Source organism: Equus asinus, chromosome 2 (genome assembly GCF_041296235.1).
Source record: "Equus asinus isolate D_3611 breed Donkey chromosome 2, EquAss-T2T_v2, whole genome shotgun sequence".
In the NCBI taxonomy this organism is placed as follows: domain Eukaryota; kingdom Metazoa; phylum Chordata; class Mammalia; order Perissodactyla; family Equidae; genus Equus; species Equus asinus.
The window spans coordinates 76321616-76337349 of record NC_091791.1 but is presented as its reverse complement, the minus strand read 5'-3'; the positions used below and the strand labels follow the sequence as shown (position 1 = coordinate 76337349).

The window sequence follows — 15734 nt, the reverse complement described above, 5'->3', positions numbered from 1 at the left end:
CATATGTATTCTACATATGTATATACATTAATACATATAGAGAAAGAGACAGAGGCAGAGAGAGAGAGATATTTAAAAGAATTGGCTCACAAGATTGTAGGGGCTGGCAAGAGCAAAATCTACAAAACAAGTCAGCAGCCTGGAAATTCCCACAGAAGTTGATGTGCACTCTTGAGTCCAAAGGCAGCCTGGAGGCAGAATGCCTTCCTCTGCAGGGGACCTCACTCTTTTCTCTTAAGTCCTTCAACTGATTAGATGACACCCCTTCACATTACACAGGATCACTTGTTCTACTCAGTCTGCTGATTAAAGGGTTAATTACACCAAAAAAATACTCTCACAGCAACATCTAGATTAGTGTTTGACCAAACAACTGGGCACCGTGGTCTAGGCACGTTGACACATAAAATTAACCATCACAGCTTCCATTTCCTTATCTGTGAAAGGAGCTAATAATGGTACCTCCTTCCTATGGTTGTTGGGAGAATGAAAAACGTTACTCTCTGCAAGGTGCTGAGACAAGTGCTGGCACACGTCTGTGCTGGATAATGGTGGCTGGCTCTGCCTATTATCAGCGTCCAAGTGGAGACACCAAGGAAGTCTTGACTATACTGGTTGGCAGCTGCGCAACACTGAGGTGGAGACATTGCAGCGGTCCCGGAGGCCAGGTGGAGGGAGATCCTTCAGTGCACCAGGTGGGCATGCTTCCCCGGCACCACATTTTATGAACCCTACAGCTGCCACTTCAAATTCTTATCTCTCCCCAAATGTTCCAGGTTTTTCTTCCCTCACTCCTTGTACCTTCCTCCCCCAAGGATCAATTCTCCCCACCCCATGGGGCTGCTCCACGACATGGGTGGGAGTGCAGGTCGGGCACTGCATTCTTTCCCCACTGTCATTCATTGCACAGCATGTTACTCGTTTTCACATCTGTTTTGTTCCTGCTCCCCAAGGTCCTCAAAGTCAAGAAGTCCTATTCTTATTCTGAGGCAGCCTCACATGGTGGTTATGAGCAAAGGCTTGGGAATCAGCAGATGCTAGTGGGCTCTGCCCCCTAAGGACTGAATGGCCTTTGGACTTGACTCAGCCTCACTGAGCCCCAGGTTATCCATATGTGGAATGGGAGTACACCAGCATGCAGGCTATGGGAGGATTGCAGAGGTAGATGTGTAAAGCAACTGCTTAGTGACCGGTGGCTGTTGTTACCATCTTGGCAGCCCCTGCAGGCAGCCCAGGGCCTGGGACGTAGTAAGTGCCCAGTAAGGCCTCGTTTATGAAGTTCTACAAACTCATCTTGGAGACTTGGGAGATCCATCCCACGCTGTTCTGGGTGCTTGGAACAGGTGTGAAGTCTGTCAGACCTCCCCTCTGTGCAGGGAGCACACAGGGTTTCCTGGGGCCACAGGGTGTGTGACCCTACACACTGGCCCGCTCAGATGTGCCACATAAGGTACACGCCTGTCATCGCTAGGCAACTCTGCTGTCTGATTTCCCTGTGGGCACAGCACAGTCCATTTACAGATAACCTGCGCTTGTCTGCTCCTTCTGAGCTCTGTCAGTAACCTGCAGAGGTTGATACTACCATTCTCCCCATTTTACAGAGGAAGAAACTGAGGTTCAAAACAGCAAAGTCCTTCCTGAAGGTCGTGCAGCAGCCTTCTAGTGGGGTGGTCTCACCTCCAAAAAGTGTTTCTTTCTACTCTTCAACAGTCAGCAGGACCCCCGTGAATCCCAGCAGGACCAGCCTCAATGCGGCAGAAACTCCCTCCCTGGCCTCTGTGTCCTGAGGGCTCAGCGTGCTAGAGAGCAGTGGGAGGCCACTGTGGGTGCCAGGAGGAACGAGTGTCGGTTCCCTGGGGGCAAGGGATATGAGACCCCACCAGGGTTTGGCCACTTTCCTGGAGGGGAGAGCACATGCTAGAAAATGGAATTTCTGAGGAGACCCAGTTCTTGAAGGAGAGTGTTTCTGACTTGGGTGTTTTGCAAGGAGGGAGTCCACAGAAGCTCCAACCTGCAAACTTCATAGGTTCGTCCATTCCAAGTACCTCTAGCTTTCAAAAGTTCCATTCTGTTTAGGTGGCTTGCTTTTGACAAATTATATAATCATGCGGCATGCTCCTGGCCTCTTCCTGTGTCTCACTCTCTCCTTCTCTTTCCCGTTCTCATTTTCTTCCTTTTCTCAACCTTCTTCTCTCTTGTATTCCTATTCCCTCTCCTCTCCCCTTCTTTCCTGCCCTCTCCTCCATTCTCCTCTCCTCTCCTCTCCTCTCTTCTCTTCTTCTCCCCTCCTCTCCCCCTCTCTCTTCCTCTCCACTCCCCTTCTCTCTCCTGCGTGGTGATTGACCCAGAAAGGAGGAAAGTGTGGAATTCGTTTTCTGCACCAGAGCTGTGGCTTCAAACCAATAGAGAAACTGTTTGGGAGAAAGTGACCTATGAGAATTTAGCACTTATTGAAGGCACAGCCGTGTCTGGGCAGTGGACTTCCTGTTTATACAGCTCTCTGTCTCCGGGGAGGCTCAGCTGAGCCTGGCCAGCTGTGGCCTGGGCACGCCGCCGAGCTCCAAAGCCCAGGATCCCGCGGGTTGGTGTCAGGCCGGGGCCCACCAGACGACCCCCAGTGTCGTGCCTCTCCCAGTGCTCCCCACAGCTGAATGTGGGCTTGGAACGCTCAACACTGGGACACGCCCATCTCCTGCAGGGCACCCTGGGCCTGCACGCTTCAGGAGGACGTGCTAGGCTGTGTCTGCCTCGTCATCCCTGTGGTGCAGCAGGGCCACAGGGGAGATGGCTGCCTGGACTCCTTTCAGCCCCTCTGTCCTGGATCCGGGACCCAGAGTCTCTAAACTGGAAAGGCTCCCAGGAGATCATTCATCCATTCAGGCCTCACATACTTATTAAATACCTTCTGTGTTCTCCACATGGTTCCAGGTCCCAGGTGACACACACGGAAACAGACGTGGCTGTCTGCCCTTCTACACTGACATTCACAGACAGACAGAAAAACAATTATCAAGGAAACGTCAAATAGAGATAGGCAGTGTGGGGGCCACTGGACAGGGGGCAGGGGCAGGGGCTGAGGTGGAGACTGGGGGAGGCCTCCCTGAGGGCTTTTCCTTAGCTGAGGGTAAAGAGAGGGCAGCTGCCAGGGGGAGATGAAAGGGACAGGGTTCCAGGTAAAGGGAGAAAAGGGACATGCAAATGTCCTGAGGAGAGGGCAAACGGGGCTGGACCAGGGGACAGAGAAGTGACTGGGGAGGCCGGATCACAGGAATGGGTGAAGGAGTGGGTTTGCTGAGCACTGGAAGGTCCCCAGAGGCAGAGCTCCTTGGGCACGGGGCTCTGCAGAGGGGTCTGGATTTTCTTCTAAAGGCACAGAAACACCATGGGAGAATTTCACTTGGGGAGAAGGGTGTCAACTAATTTATATTTGGAAGATCAAATTGGCTGGTGGGAGCTGTGGGCTCCCCGGTAAAGCGTGTGGGTGCCATAGACAACTCTCTTGTTCCATGCACATCCTCTGGGTGGGGCTGCGTGGTGGAGGCCGTGAACTGAGCCCTGTAACGTGGATGTTACCCACGTGATCTCCTTCATATTCCCAGGGACTTGAGCAGTAGATGAGCTGAAGGGAAAGCAACTAGGGATGGTCAGAAACAAGGGTGTAGCACAGTCTGCGGAGCACCAGCTGTCCCTCCAGTGACATCAGGAAAGCTTCCCTTGCAAGCATTTGCTCCTGGCCCACCTGGGTTGGGCGAGGAAGTGGCTTCAGTTTTTCAGGCTATTCAGGCCAACTGTTCTGCCTTCACATCTGATGACCCCGTTATCATTGCACTGACTCACAAAGGCATGGGTGGGCCCTCTCACCGTGAGCAGAGTGGTTAGATGGACAGCAAGGACGGGGTGCTGTTATAGGAGAAGTGTCCCTGTGCCCATGGATGGCACCAACAGGGGACTCAGGCTGAATGTCATTTAGGAAAAGACTCTTTCTGATCAGCAGATGTTTAAGACAGCCCCAGTGCCACACTGAGCCAGACACCAAGCCCTTGGGTGACCGATAGCAAGATGCTTGTCGCAAACCAACCCCCTGGGCTGGCCGCCAGCATTCTGGGGACCTCATTAGAGGGATCTTCCTTCCTCAAACATCAGATGGTAACACCTCGGTGCATGAAGTGAACTTTGAATGGTTGCAGATGCCAAACTGCCAATTTTCTGCCAACTGAGACAAAGACCTTGTTAGGAGGGCTTTGCCACCCCAAGGTAGAGCGAGCTGGGCCTCAGGCAGTTTGGGCTGCATAGCAGAGGGTAGACAGAACAGGGGCTGAAGACAAGGAGGGCAGCCCAGGTGGGACTTGCCACACTTGCCTTGTGAAAAAGAAACTGGAAGCCAGTAGATCATAACCCACCTTACTGTACTCATTGATCGCTCTACACGTGAAACAGCATTTGTAACAATTAGAATGAGAACTGTCTCCATGTTTTGAGTACTTACTGGGTGCTTATTATGCTAAACATTTTAAATATACGATCTCATTTAGTTCTCTCCAAAGCTAACATTCTGCCAATGATAAAGTTGGGCACAGAGAGGTTAGGTGTCTTGTCTGAGGCCATACAGGCTAAGCCTGGACTGAATCCCAGGTCTGCCTAACTCCAAAGCCTGGGTCTGTGGCCTCGAAGCTTGATATAGACCATGGAATCAATCAGACTAAGGTTACAATGTTCTCACTCCAGAGTAGGAATTGAGTCATTCTTGTTCTCAGTAAATCCTTGTGTCATCGTCCTAACTCACTGAGCTAAAATCCACCCCGCCCACCCCGGGTATGTTTCTGCACAGATGCAGGGAACTGCATCAGCTCTGCGTCCCCATGGGGACTGAAACCTGGGCCGAGAGTGAGCCAGGTCTGGGCGTGCTAAATGCTGCCTGTCTTTGTTCTTTATCTTTGCTGTTTACTTTCACTATAAAAGTAGCAGGGGCTTGTTATAAGAAATGCAGACAGCATGGAAAAATGTCATCTGAAAATGAAGTGAGTGTAGCAATCAGGGTCCCAGCAGAAAACAGATGGCACACTCCAGTTAGGTCATTTCAGAAGAGTTTAATAAAGGGAATCCTTACAAAGGTACAGGCAGGACACAGGGTGGCCTCCCCTTGAGCAGGGGGAGGGGACGGAGCCGTCACCAGATGCAAAGTCAGGGAGCACTCTGGACAGAGCTCCAACCTTCCATCAGCAGAAGCCAGGGGTGACTTGGTCTGAAGGTGCCAGGGCATAAACATCCTGACCTCACCTCTCCCGCTGTCCTCACCTCCTGCTGGTGACTCAGATAGCAGTGCTGGCCGGGTTGGCTCCCAGAGCAGAGGTCAAGCCCAAGAGAGTGGGACTGGGTCTGGAGGGCGATAGAAGATATTCCGCACAGTCTCCCAGAATCCCATCCCATAAAGTAACCTCTACTGGTGGCGATGTCTCTAAACACCGTCTTAGAGACTGTGTCCCCACGACACTTGCTAAATCTGGATTGTTCCTCCCCAGGGAAGCCCCTGCAGCCAGCTGTCCCCGTGCTCTGTGGGGAACTGAGTGAGTAGAATGAAGTCTGCTGGATACACTCAGAGAAGTCCATTAATCGAATGAGAGCAATGGAAACATTAATGAGGGGTAAGAGGAGGCAGCAACATGGAGGCTGGGTCCACAGTGACAGGCTGAGTGGTGGAGAGAAAGCAACAAAAGGATAGGACTCCTGCCCCATCAAGGTTCAGGGACCTCTCCCGGATTCAGTTCCCTGCCTCTCCCTGCTCGCTCTCTCCACCCACTCTGCAAGCTCCCTGTGCAGCCAGGTGAGACAGCAGCAAGGGCAGGTGTGACCAGGTGTGGAGGCCCAGAGGGCTGTGGGAAGCTTTAGAGAGTTTGAGTTTGAGTTAGTTTTTTGGGGTTTTTTTTGAGGAAGGTTAGCCCTGAGTTAACATCTGCCACTAATCCTCCTCTTTTTGCTGAGGAGGACTGGCCCTGAGCTAATATCCGTGCCTATCTTCTTCTATTTTATGTGGGACGCCTGCCACAGCATGGCTTGACAAGTAGTGCATAGGTTCGCACCCGGATCCAAACTTGGGAACGCTGGGCTGCCGAAGCGGAACATGCGAACTTAACCGCTGCACCACCAGGCCGGCCCCTGAGTTAGTTTTTAAATGATCCCTGTGGCTTTGCCTTTCCCCAACGCAAAATGCCCCAGTGTCCAGAGCACAGGTTCTCTCTCATCCTGTGGTCCTGGACCTGTAGCATCACATGTCTGGCACCTGTGAGAAAGGTACCACCCAGACCTGCTGAGTCAGAAGCTCTGGGGGTGCAACCAAGAAATCTGTGTCCTAGGAAGCCCTTGGGCAATTCTGATAATCCCTCAAATCTGAGGAGCACTGGTCTAGAGCAGTGATTTCCCACTGTGAGATTATCCACAGGGCAAACAAGTCCTGCCATGCTTATCTCACCCCCAGACTCAGTTTTCACTCTTCCCAGCCTGGGAATCAGGATCCTAACGTGCAGCTCGGGCTGAGCCTGGCTCAGGCTTTCCCCAGGAGGTTCCGCTGCCTCAAGACTGGCTTCTCATCTTGCTTGGCTTTTCTGGACTTCTTTTAATAAATCCTCTCCTTGGATCTGCCTTCTTCTCTTTTCTTTCATCTACTCACTGGAAACGGGTTAGGGCAATAATATTTCCAGACATTTACAGCATAAAAAGTGCCAAACAAGATACTTGTGAGCAAGTCCTTTGTCTGGGGGTTTGCACAAGTATGCTAAAAATTGTATATTCCATTTTTCCTAATGCTTCAGAAGTCTGTAGTCCTGGGGTGTTACAGTGTTCTATATTAAACTTGTTAAACTAAATTATTTAATAAAATAAATACTATGCCTTATGTTAATATATTAACATACATTGCAGATATAACCACACGAAAGTGTTTAGAAAAATATTGGCTTGCCACACTATTCAAATTATGTTAATTTGACCAATGCAAAATCCTCAGAGCATATGGGCAACAATAACAAAAACATTTGTAAATTGTTAACATGCGGCAGTTTTACTGCCTTCCTTCTTGGGATAGCAGGTCAGGCTTTGACCAAAGAGAGGGTAAACAAACTTGGACGTGGCTGCTTGATGGGCGAAGACTTCCAGGGAGGTGAGACTACAGAACGGACAGCTGCCCTCAGAGGGCATCCTTGCACAGACAGCTGAGGTGTGGTGTGGACGAAACTCGGCTTCGTGTAGCTGGCAGCCAGTGGGGAGGACAGACCATAGACATCTGAGCAAAGGAATGAAGATGGTGCGAAGGTCTGTGGGTTATGAGGGAAACGGGGTGGAGCAGAAAGGGTTATCACAGGGGCATCTTGGGGGATGGGAGGGTCCTGCTGAAGGATAAGGGAGTCGTGGGGTGGAAGGTCTAGGAAGAGGCCTTGAGCAAAGGAAAAATGCATTGGAGGACCTTGGGGGCCTTGGGGGAGGAAGGAGCAACACAGTGTGATTGAGGATGGGGAGGAGAGAGGCTAGAGAGGGGAGCTTTGGGAAGTTCTTAGAGGGTTTCAATAAAGGAGTGGTAAGATCCTTACAGAAGATTTTTATTTAGCGACTGCAATGAGTTCACACTTTATTGGGCATAGCAGGGGAACTCAAAAGCAGGGCAAGGCTGATCTTTCTGCTCCAGAATCTAACGCATCACCTTTGAGGTGCTTTTCAACCTTCTACGAGGAAAGAAATTGATTGCATCCAAAATCCTAAATTGTTCTAGACCATTATAGAGGCTCTCCTCCCGTTATTTAAAATAAATGTTTAGTATTATTTCATGAATTCTATTTTCCATCCATTTCAACTTTTGTTTGTTTTTTTCCCCCAGACTTTCCTCAAATCTCTGCCTATCTTTTCTCATATGGATGAGCTCCACTAGCCACAGGGAGTCAGGGAGCCTCTGTGGTCCCTTTCTGGGTGCTGGGAAGTGCAGAGAGTCATGAAGCTGCCTTTCACTACACTAGGCACTGGGACATGCCCAAAGCTGCAAACCAAGGCTGGAGCTGCTCCCAAAGCCCAGGGTGGCCCCCTGCCTCATCCAGTGTTTGGGTTTGGCTGGGTCCCTGAGATTTCTCATAAGTGTCTTTAGTTCCTGCCACAATCCCAAGCCCAAACCTGTTGAAGATGCCTTTTTCTGTCTTGTTTTGCTTCACTTTGAGGCTAAATAGTGTGAAAATGTGAATAAAAACAATGGGAAGGAGGATTTCAGTGCTGGGAACCTCACAAATCTCTTCCACTTTGATCTAATTCCTGTCAAACAGCTCACGGTGTGTGTCGGGGAAAAGAAGATGAAAGTCTTATTTCCAAGCTGCACTGGATATTCTGTACATCCTTCTAAGCCACCTCCAGTGGCGACCAGGTTGAAGAGACCTGGTGAGAGCTCTGTCTGTCTGTCCTATTTTACTTGGAAACCATTTTTTTTTTTCTGTCTGGGAGCCCATCTGGCTGCTCTGAGAAGGGATCCATCATCGTTATACTGGCATGAGGTGGTGCTGGGACCCCCTGGCAGGACAGCTGGCGGAATGAATTTGCTGAAGCTGGAATAATTGGGAGTAAAGGATGAAAGTTGGGAATTTGAACTCCCAGGAACACATATGTTCAAAACTATGGAGATCCGTGGTTTGTGAAACAACAGCAAAATTAAGAAATGGTGAAATCCGGATGAAAGATTTTCAGCTTATAGGTAAAGGAGCAAAAATGATTTTCAAACCACATTCTTGGCAGCTGACTTATAATTGGATGTGTCCAGTGTGCCAGAGCCTCGCAGGGATGGGTGGCTCTAAGGAGCCCCTGCATCCAGCCCAGAGGTGCAGATGTCCCAAACCTACTGAGGCTGCAGGTCAGGGAGCTGCAATGCCTGGCAATTACATAACCTCTAGTGTTTGTTTAAATATCCTGTTCAACAAGTAACTAAATTTTCTGGCAATGAGTTAGTGGTGGCCCCACAATAGAGATTTAGGAGTTGGAAATTTCCATGGAATTTGGCAGAGCTGGTGACTCTTGCTGATGGAGCTGAGGCCAAGGGGAATGGGATCCAAAGCCCCAACTGAGTGCGGGATCCTGGAGGAGGGACAAGCTAGGAGCTAGGGGACCCTGAGGATGGGTGTGAGTCTCCAAGCAGAGAGCAACTTTGAGATGGGAAAGGTAAAAAGGCAACTGGCTGAGCCCAAGGTTGGGGGGTGCAGGCCTGTGTACCCTAAAGCCAAGGATACAGCCTAAGCGCATGAATTTGCAAAGATTCCTGAACCCTGGCTTCAAGACAATGTCCTGTCCTTGGGTACTTCAAACAGGCCTGGCCACCCCAGCAGGAACACTGGGAGATGGGCCGGGGAAGAAGCTGAAGTGAGGGGGCTTCCATTCTTTAGCCCAGCCTGGCCTCCAGCAAAGGACATCCTCCACACAGACAGCTGAAGGGAGAAACGTCACCAAGAGCACCTGACACTTCACTAAAGTATGCGTTTGATTACAAATGGACGACATGGGAGGCAGCCCACAGATATGAAAGATCTGCAGGTTTGCGGCCCTTGAGGGCCAAAGCCAGGGAGGGGAACCCCAACTTAGTAATGCACTCCCTGGCACCCAACACACCTAGCCACAAAGTCCCAATTGCTAGCCTTCAAGACAAAACCATGTGGAGACAAAGAGGATCGGGTCCATGTCTCCTGTTTATCCTGGGGGGCCCTGAGCAAGTCACTCACTTCCTCCCTGATAAGTCAGGTTGAATGAAGTTATGGATCTGGAGCAGCCAGCCCTAAGTCTGGCACATAATCAGCACCTGGGGGACATCAGCTGGTTTTATCATTATTATTCCGGTTACTCTTTATCAGCCTCTCCGTGCTGCCTGGTGAGGGCAGGGTCTGACTCTCCCTTTATCCAACTCAAGAATGCATTTCTTTGACCCACACTCCTGAGCCTACAGCTGCTCGTGACTGGGGGGGGGGGGGGGGTCAGTCAACACTGTCACATCCAGGAGATACTTCCACATATCTCACGTGTGCTAGACCCCTTGAGAGTGCCAATCATGTCACCCCTGTACCCCAGGGCAGTCCCTAGTCCAGCAGAAGGTGAAGGAGAGTCTAAGGCCCTTTAGGCTCAAAGTGACTCCCTCCTCACCATCGCCCATCCCCACCCTGACACTTCCCTTTTATCTCTCTGATGGCTATGTCTGAGACACACAGGAAGGAAGACTAACTGGTCATACAGATGGCTAAATAAAAAATGTGGAGACTCAAGGTTCTGCTACTTTTATACACATGGCTTAGAAAAGTGCTAAACTTGACTGTTTTCTCATCTGCAAAACAGGCATACCATTTCCCCTGCAAGGAGCATGGAGCATCAGGTAGTGTGTGTTCCGTGCCTGGCACAAGGAAGGATGCAATGAATGCTAGGTTGGTATCCTTATTCGCACTCAGGCACCACCCCTGCTCCACCTCCGTGGCAATCCAGGGCTGTCCTTTCTCCCCACTCTGCAAGCTACAGATGAGGAGCCACAGACAAGGAGACCAGGGCTCAGGGAGGTGCCAAGACTTCCCTGGGTCTCAAATGTGGTCTATGATGGGGTGGGCATTGACCACAGGTCCAGCAATTTTTGCAGACTCTGTGGATTTTGATCTCTCCTCATCCTGGGCTGGCCTCCATGTCTTATACCTGGACTCCAGGGATAATGTGGAGCCCAAGGCCAGGCTGGGGATTCAGACGCCCCTGAAAGCAGCTCCAGGTGTGGGTGAAGAGAGGCGATGAGGACCAGGGAAGGAAGTAAGACATGGACCTGGGGCTTGTTCAGTTTTTCTTGGAGAGAAAAGACGACACAGAGAAGGAGGAGGGCTGGGATGAGCAGGATCCTTCGCCATTCAAGGTGTGGCTTAGCAGAGTCCACAACCTCATTCATTTTTTGATAAAGCAGCCATATAATTTATCATTCAACCTAGGACATTCTGAGAGAGAAAGGCACTCTTAGTCATTTTGCTGGGACAACAGGCAGACACTGGGACTGTCTGGGCAGGTCGAGATACACAGTCACTCCATTTTTTTAGGACTTTAAAAGGGCATCTGATTATCATCACTGGTACCCTGGATTGCCCAGGGGATTACTCCCTCTGGTTCCCCACTTTGGGAATCTTGGGGTTCAAGTTGTCCCCTTTCTGGGACCCCAGGCTCCAGGCCCTTGTTCTTTGTGGCTTCTTGGGTGCAGGCTTGGGGAGGTCAGCAGGGGATCAGTGAGGCCCATCCCTTTGGAACTGGCTCCCTGAAAAGGCACTGCGGCGGGGCCCGGGCCCCTGCCCTCCTGCCACCTGAGAACACGGGCCTTGGCAGCTGCAGGGAAAGTGCCTTGTGGATGAGACTGGTGTTGTTATTCTGGAAAAGCACAGAGCGAGAGCTGTGCCCTTCCTGGGATGGCTCTAACTCCAGCCTTTCCCAGAGAGCTCTCAGAAGGATCTTTGGAGTCAGAAATAACTATGCTTGGATTCCAGATCTGCTGCTCTGGTGGGTAACACTGGGCGTGCCCCTGGACTCTCCTGAGCCTCTCTGTCCTTACCCACGCCTGGGATCAGCGGCATCTTCATAACGCACATCAGTCAGCTGCTTTACTCTTGAAGGACAGCGTCCAATACTGATAGCAGAGCACAGAGCAGGAGGCTCAGTACAGAGTAGCAATTATGACCCTGGTGTTTTTGAGTCTGATATATTAGCATTTAATTGTAAAGCCTACAGCTCTTCAGGAAAGAAAAACATAAACTAGCCATTAGATGTGTACTGTAATTGTAAAATGTACCCTGATTCTAGAGACGTAAGAATGTTTTTTAAACTCTTATTAAATCACAGCTATCTAGTGTTATCCTGTGACTTCTCTCTTCTACTCGGGGAAGGAGAGCCATCTCCTCATTGGGTTTTATGGACACAAGACCAGTACACTTTTTGACCACAATCTACAATAAAAATTGCATTTGACATTATGAAACACACACATGCACGGATTATTCTTCCCTTTAGTGAGTGTGACATATACCAAAGTTTTCCAATTTATCCTCTTCTCTTCTTTCTTTTCTATTCAATGCTATTTCATTTTTAAAAATTGCTGCTTCTGAGAGGTTATACCAATTTCACAGTCAGAATTTCCTTGCATTCCCTCTAACTTAAGGAACTCTCATTTAAGGCCTAGAAATACCCTTGGGACTTACGGGGCAGAACCGGACCTGAGCCAGACAGCCCCTGCCACCGCCTCTGCCTGAGGGACCTCTTCGCAAACTGCAAGAACAGATTGTCTGATGCATTGGAGCCAAACAGCCTAGAAGCAGACCTGGCCTCCCCACACACCAGCTCTGAGACATGGAGGCTCCACAGCTGCCCTGGACCATCACACAGGAGAGGGCTGTTCTCTCCTGGGATTGCTGGGGGGACTGAAGTAGAGCATGCCTGGAAAGTCCCACCATGGGCCTGGCAGGCGCAGGCTGCCCCACAAATGTCAGCTGACGGAAAGCTCCTGATCAAGGTGTTTATTTGTCTCCGCTGGGAACTCTGTCCTGCCAACCTAAGGAAACGCGCAGGTGAATGCATTAGCCGCCAGTTCCCCTTTGTGGCCTGAGCAGGGGGCAGGCCCACACAGCCTACTGGGCAGGTGCTCTCTCAGGAAGAACTGGACAGAGCTAGTCCCCAGCAGACCTCGTTCCAGGTGCCAAGGCTGCAACATGGTGCTGGGGGGTGAATTCCCGTAGTGGCAGGAAGGAGAGCTGCCTACCCTGAAGCTCAGGAATGCCCAGAATAGTTGTTTCCTCACGGCCTACAAGCCCATGTGACCCAAGCTGATGTTCAGAGAAATGCCTGGGAATAGGCCAGGACAAGGTGAGCCTGTGGCTGCATCTGGGGCCGTCCAGACTGACCAAGACCGGTCATTCCTTCTCCTGAGCAACTTCCCCAACTGCAGTGCAGAGCTTAGCTGCTGCTCAGGAAACCCGAGCACAGCCACCGCTGCTGCCAACCCTCCCTGAGTTCTTGGCCCCTTCCCTGACCTCCCCAGAGGGTCGGCCATCCTGCCTGGGTCTGGCTGTGAGCAGCTGCCTTTAGGCGAAGCCAGCAACATCTAGGGTGGAATGAGGTCTCCACCTGGGCAGGGCAGTGGGAAAGCCATGGAGAACCAGAGAAGCAAGGCAGGGAAGCCTAACGGCTAAGGGCTCATGTTTGGAGCCAAATAGACATAAGTTGGAATCCCCACTCTGCCACTCCCCAGCTGTGTCCATTCATGGAAGGACACAGCCTTAGTTTCTAGTAGCTGATCTCTGTTCGTTGTCCTTTTCTACTTGCTGATGTCTCTGGAATCCTGCTCCTCTAGAGCACAGGCTGCGTGCTAAGGTCTGACCACTGGCCACTGCCCAAAATCAGGCCTGTGATGAAACACCAGCAGCAGAGACCTCATCCTAGGGACCTATACTGGCTGTGGCTGTCCTCCCCTGGACCCCGGCCCAGCACTGACCACCCTTTGGTCTGCACAGGGAGTGTGTGCATGTACCCACAGGAGGTGGGAGCACTCAGAAGGAGGTGCCTCTGGGGGAAGGAACGATTCTTTAATCTGGACTCACAGGAAATGAACCACTGTTGTTCTTCATGTGCCAGGGACTCAAGGGGGAAGCTTCAGGCACAGTGGGTCAGCATGTGTGACCTGTGATATATGGACATTAGAGTGAGATGAATTTGGGTCCAAATAACAACTTACCAGTGTGACCCTGAGTGTGCAAATGAATGCACAACCTTGTGAGGTGAGCACTGCTATCTTTATTTTAGAGATGAGCCAAGAAAGCTTCCACTGTGTGAACATCCTGTTGATTTATCAGCCAGTCATTCAAAAAATATTTCTTTAGTACCTTCTATGTGCTAGCCACAAAGAATAACTAGTGAGCAAAACAGACCAAGGTCCTCTCTTCCCACATAGTGTGAACCCTCTCCTGTGGGGAAATGAACATGGCAGGTGGAGCTACGGAGGAGAACAAACAGGATAAGGTGGCCAGCGGTGGGAGGGACTGCCCTAGAGGACGGGGTGTCTGCAATGGCTTTTCTGACAGATGATGGTGGGCAGAGACTGAAGGAAGGAAGGGGTAAACCCTGTGGTATCTAGGCAGAGACCAACTAGTGCAAAAGTCCTTTGCCAGGCGTGGGGCCAGCCTGTTCAAGGGAGAGGAGGCCAGTGTGGCTGGAGCAGAAAGGGGTCAGGTCAGAGAGGTGACAGGGGCCAGCAGGTGTAAAGCCCTGTTGGCCACTGTAGGGTTTGAGTAGGAGTGACGTGGCCGGGCATCATGACAGGTCTACTCTTCCTGCTGTTGAGAGGACACTGCAGGGCATAAGGGTGGGCCGGCCAGGGGCTAGTGCTGTGATTCACATAGGAAATGGCTGTGGCTTGGACCAACATGGCAGCAGTGAGAAGTGATTGGGTTCTGGATTTGTTCTGAAGGTTGCTAATTGAGTTTGTTAATGGTTTAGCTCAGGGTTGCAAGAGAATAAAATAAATCAAAGAGGACCATAAGGTTTTGGCCTGGGCAATTGAGAAGATAGAGTCGTCATTTGCAGAAATGGGGATGAGCAGGTTGAGGAAAAGGTGGACATTAGGAATTTCATTTTGCATATCATAAATTTCAACAGAGGAGCTGAGTGTACAAGCTTGGAGTTCAGGAGAGATATCGCCCTGGATTCCTCCACATTTACCTGGTGTTTAAGGCCAAGAGAGTGAATGGGTTGACCTGGTGCTAAAGAAGAGCATCTGAGGACTGTGCCCTGGGGTGTTCTTGTGTTTAGACGTCTGGAGGATGAGAAGGAAACAGCAAAGGGAAATGAGAAGGCATGAAGCTGAAGAAACAGTCAGGAGTGGTCTCCTGAAAGCCAACCAGAAAATGTTTCAAGGAGAGTGATCAGTGATGCCATGGATGCCTATAGGCTGAGTAAGCTGAGAATTGATAAGTGATCATTGGATTTCCCAAAACAGGGCTCAGTGATGGCCTTGACAAAGAGCAGTTCGACTGGAGTGAGTAGTAGGGTCAAAATTCTAATTGGAGTGGATTCCAGAAAGAACAGAGAGAGGAGAGAAAGTGGACACAGGATATATAGCAACTCTTTGAGGACTTTTGTGGGAAGAGAAGCAGGAAAATACTGCAGAAGCTATAAGGGGATATAAGGGTAGAAGGATAGAGTATAGGGGTGTTTTATTTTTACTTTGTCTTGTTTTCAATGGGAGTTATTATTGCATGTTGGTGGGTCCATGTAGAGAGTGAAAGATTTATGGTGCAGGAGAGAGGGGGAGGTAAGGAGAGATGTCCTTGGGCAGGGGAGAAGCACTGGGCTCCACCACCAGATGCAGGGTGGCCAGCGAGCAGGGTGCTCCCTGCAGGGTCACAGCAGTGACAGGCGGTGGAAGAGAGGTGAAGATCATGGAAGTCCGCTTCTTATTGCTCACTTGTATTCTCACACAGAAGCCAGATCATCAGCTGATAGTGCAGAGGGAGAAGAGGATGAAGATTTAAAGAGAGAAGAAAGTGTGGAATAAGCACCTAGCAGGAGGGGCAACTGGGGCAGGGACTTGTGATAGGATGCTGGCACCTCTGAGGACCTATTTCTGGTTAGGGTCATGACTTTAAAGAGACCAGACAGCAGGGATGTATTTTTTTTCTGAGCTGTAGTCAGCTGCAGAGGTGCAGGAACAGTGTGGACTGAGTTAT

General features: G+C 50.5%; 1 protein-coding gene across 2 annotated transcripts in view; it reads right to left on the bottom strand.

Moving 5' to 3' along the window:
* The window catches only part of CXCL12 (C-X-C motif chemokine ligand 12), a 133031-nt gene that overhangs the window by 98959 nt on the left and 18338 nt on the right, over nt 1-15734 (bottom strand). Inside the window, exon 4 of one of the 2 annotated variants that reach the window (XM_014859701.3) lies at nt 5073-5376. The exons of the other annotated variant lie outside the window; for it this stretch is intronic. Within the exon in view, the coding sequence (XP_014715187.1) occupies nt 5310-5376 (67 nt within the window). The 3' untranslated portion in view covers nt 5073-5309. Of the gene's footprint in view, nt 1-5072; nt 5377-15734 lie in introns of those variants that run through there. 2 annotated transcript variants of the gene reach the window in all.